General features: G+C 27.5%; 1 protein-coding gene across 1 annotated transcript in view; it reads left to right on the forward strand.

The window, feature by feature from the left end:
- Positions 1–2,054, forward strand: part of LOC100570791 (52 kDa repressor of the inhibitor of the protein kinase-like) — a 4,604-nt gene extending 2,550 nt beyond the window's left edge. The window contains exons 2-4 of the mRNA XM_008183470.2: positions 67–1,596; positions 1,666–1,810; positions 1,903–2,054. Coding sequence (XP_008181692.2) covers positions 67–1,596; positions 1,666–1,810; positions 1,903–2,053 — 1,826 coding nt within the window. The 3' untranslated portion in view covers position 2,054. The remainder of the gene's footprint in view (positions 1–66; positions 1,597–1,665; positions 1,811–1,902) is intronic.
- Positions 2,055–2,911: the final 857 nt, after the last annotated feature.

Genomic DNA, 2,911 nt, shown 5'->3' on the forward strand with positions numbered 1-2,911 from the left:
AAGAATGAAGCAAATAACAGAAAATCGAAATCGTTTAAAACCCATAATAGAGTCTATCATATCTAGGTCGTCAAAATATTCCATTACGGGGTCATCGAGACCATGGAGACTTTTTTGAAAATTACAATGAAGGTAATTCTATTGTAAATAATGGAAATTTTCGTGAACTTCTCAACTACAGAATAAAGGCTGGGGATTTAGTTTTAGAAAATCATTTGAAGACAACACACTCTAAAGCAACCTATATAAGTCCTGTCATTCAAAATGAACTCATTGATTGCTGCAAATCAATAATTATAGAAAACATTTTAGAGGAAGTAAAAATATCAAAATATTATAGTATTATTTTTGATGAGACCACTGACATCAGTCATACATCACAAATGAGTTTGGTACTCCGATATGTATCTAAAGGGGTTGTGAAAGAAAATTTTATTTCTTTTATTGATTGCCATGCTTATGCATATAATAAAAAATGTACTTTAATTGGAGATGATGAGGATGAAAATGATAGTATTAAAGAAAAAGATATCAATTTTGAACCAAAATTAAATGGTGACATTTTGGGTGAAACAGTAATTTCTTTATTAAAAAATTATGGCCTTGACCTACAATATTGTGTTGGAGTTGGAACTGACGGCTGTTCGGTAATGGTATCAGAAGTGCGAGGCGCAGTTAAAAAAATTCAGTCATATGCCAACAATGCTATCCATAGCCCTTGTTCAAACCACGGTCTGAATTTATCTATATCTAAGTCATCTACAGTTCAATCTATTAGAAACAGTGTCGGACTAATGAAAGAAATATTACAGTTCTTTAATTGCTCATCAAAAAGAAATTTTGTTTTGAAAACAATTTTGAATGGTCAGCCACGTTTAATAAGCTTATGTGAGACCCGTTGGACTGAACGCCATGATAGTGTTATGGTATTCAAAACATCTATACCATATATAATAAAAAGCTTAACAAAAATTTCTGAATGGCAAGAATCTGATTCATCGTCTAAGGCTAGAACTTTATTAATAGCTTTATGTAGTTGTGACTTCATAATTTCAATTCATACTTTAGCAAATATTTTATGTGTGACAGCACCTGTTAGTCGTATTCTCCAAGGTCTGAACAATGATATATTAAATGCTAAAAACTGTATTGATGATATAATATTTAGTTTAGAAAATAAACGTACCAATTGTCTACAAATATTTGGAAATATATATCAAGAGTGTGTGTTGTTAATGAACGAAATGGATATTGAAGTTAAAACCCCTAGATTATCAAAATATCAAACAAAACGCTCTAATCATCCAGTAAATAATATAGAAGAATATTATAGAGTATCAATATTTATACCATTACTGGACAATATCCTAGAAGATTTAAGATCAAGATTTATAAGAAAACAAAATAAGATGTTATTAGATTTATGTTTGTTAATTCCACGCTACATCACTGTCATTTCTAATGAAGATTTTAAAAAAATAACAGAAGCTGCCACAGAATTATTTTTATTTAATAAGGAAGACTCTATTGATCAAATGCAGCTACAAACAGAACTAGAGATTTGGAAAACTAAGTGGCAACGAATAAAATCTGATGGTAAATAATTGTTGTAATTATACTTTTCTTAAAATTTTATTTATTAATTGTTTTATAATTTTGTTTAAGGTCATGACGTTTGTCAAGATGCTTTGTCATCAATAGAAAATTGTAATAATATCATTTATCCAACTGTACATAAATTACTTAGTATAATTGCTTGTTTGCCTATTAGTGTAGCATCCGCAGAACGCAGCTTTTCTACGCTTAGAAGGTTTGGTGCATGTGTTTATTATTAGAATAACAAAATAGCAAGCTTTTATAAAATATTTTATCTTTGCTTACTTTTGTTGCTTTTTTTGTTAGATTGAAAACATGGTTAAGATCCAAAATGGGGCAAGAACGCTTGACTGGTTTGGCTTTGCTAAACATACATCATACTATAACTATATCAATAGATGATGTTATAAATAGATTTGCTAATAAAAAAAATAGAAATATAGATTTTGTTTTATAAATATATTGCTTTTTTTATCATATTTGTTTAACTTATTACTTTATAGGTTATACAGGTGCAATATAAAATTCATTATGTCTTGGTAAGTTTGTGTGAGTAGTTGGATAAACTCTTTTTAAATTCGCCCCCCCCGACATGAACTCTCAAATACGCCACTGAGGTACCTATGTATTATCATGAACTAAGATAATATTATATTATCTTAGTTCATGGTATTATTATTATTATGAAAATGGTAAGGTCTTAGAAATAAATGTATCCAAATACCTACCTATGGAATAATAGTAAAGTCAATTAAATTTAAACTTCAACATTTATTTAGATTTTTGGAACTTAATATACGTGCTTTGGCACAATTAATTTAATCTTCTATAATATCTGATAGTAAAATAAATCATCTTAATAGCAATAATATATTACTAATATACCTACATATTAATATATATAATTTATTTAGTTATATAGGCTGAAAGATCGTCTTCGCTCAGAATCGTTTTTTGTAAACAATGATTTTTAGATTCTGAGTGGAACGATGAATGTATTGATTTTATAATGATGTGTTTTTTTTTTTTTTTATTTTTTTTTTATTTAACCTAACCTAACAAATTAATTGGAAAATTCCATTGATAAGTCATCATATTATTTAAATTGTGTCTTCGAAATAATTTTTTATGGGTGTAATGATGTTGTATTTTAATCGAAAATCTGAGTATTTAATATATCTATGCAAAATGTACGTGTTTCTATGACATGTAAGTGTGTAACGATAATATAAATTAAATCTTATTCGAATACACGTATATAATATTATAGGTAGGTACAATAAATAATATTTTAAGTATTTAAAAAAAACTATGC

This window comes from Acyrthosiphon pisum, chromosome X (assembly GCF_005508785.2).
Source record: "Acyrthosiphon pisum isolate AL4f chromosome X, pea_aphid_22Mar2018_4r6ur, whole genome shotgun sequence".
NCBI lineage: Eukaryota > Metazoa > Arthropoda > Insecta > Hemiptera > Aphididae > Acyrthosiphon > Acyrthosiphon pisum.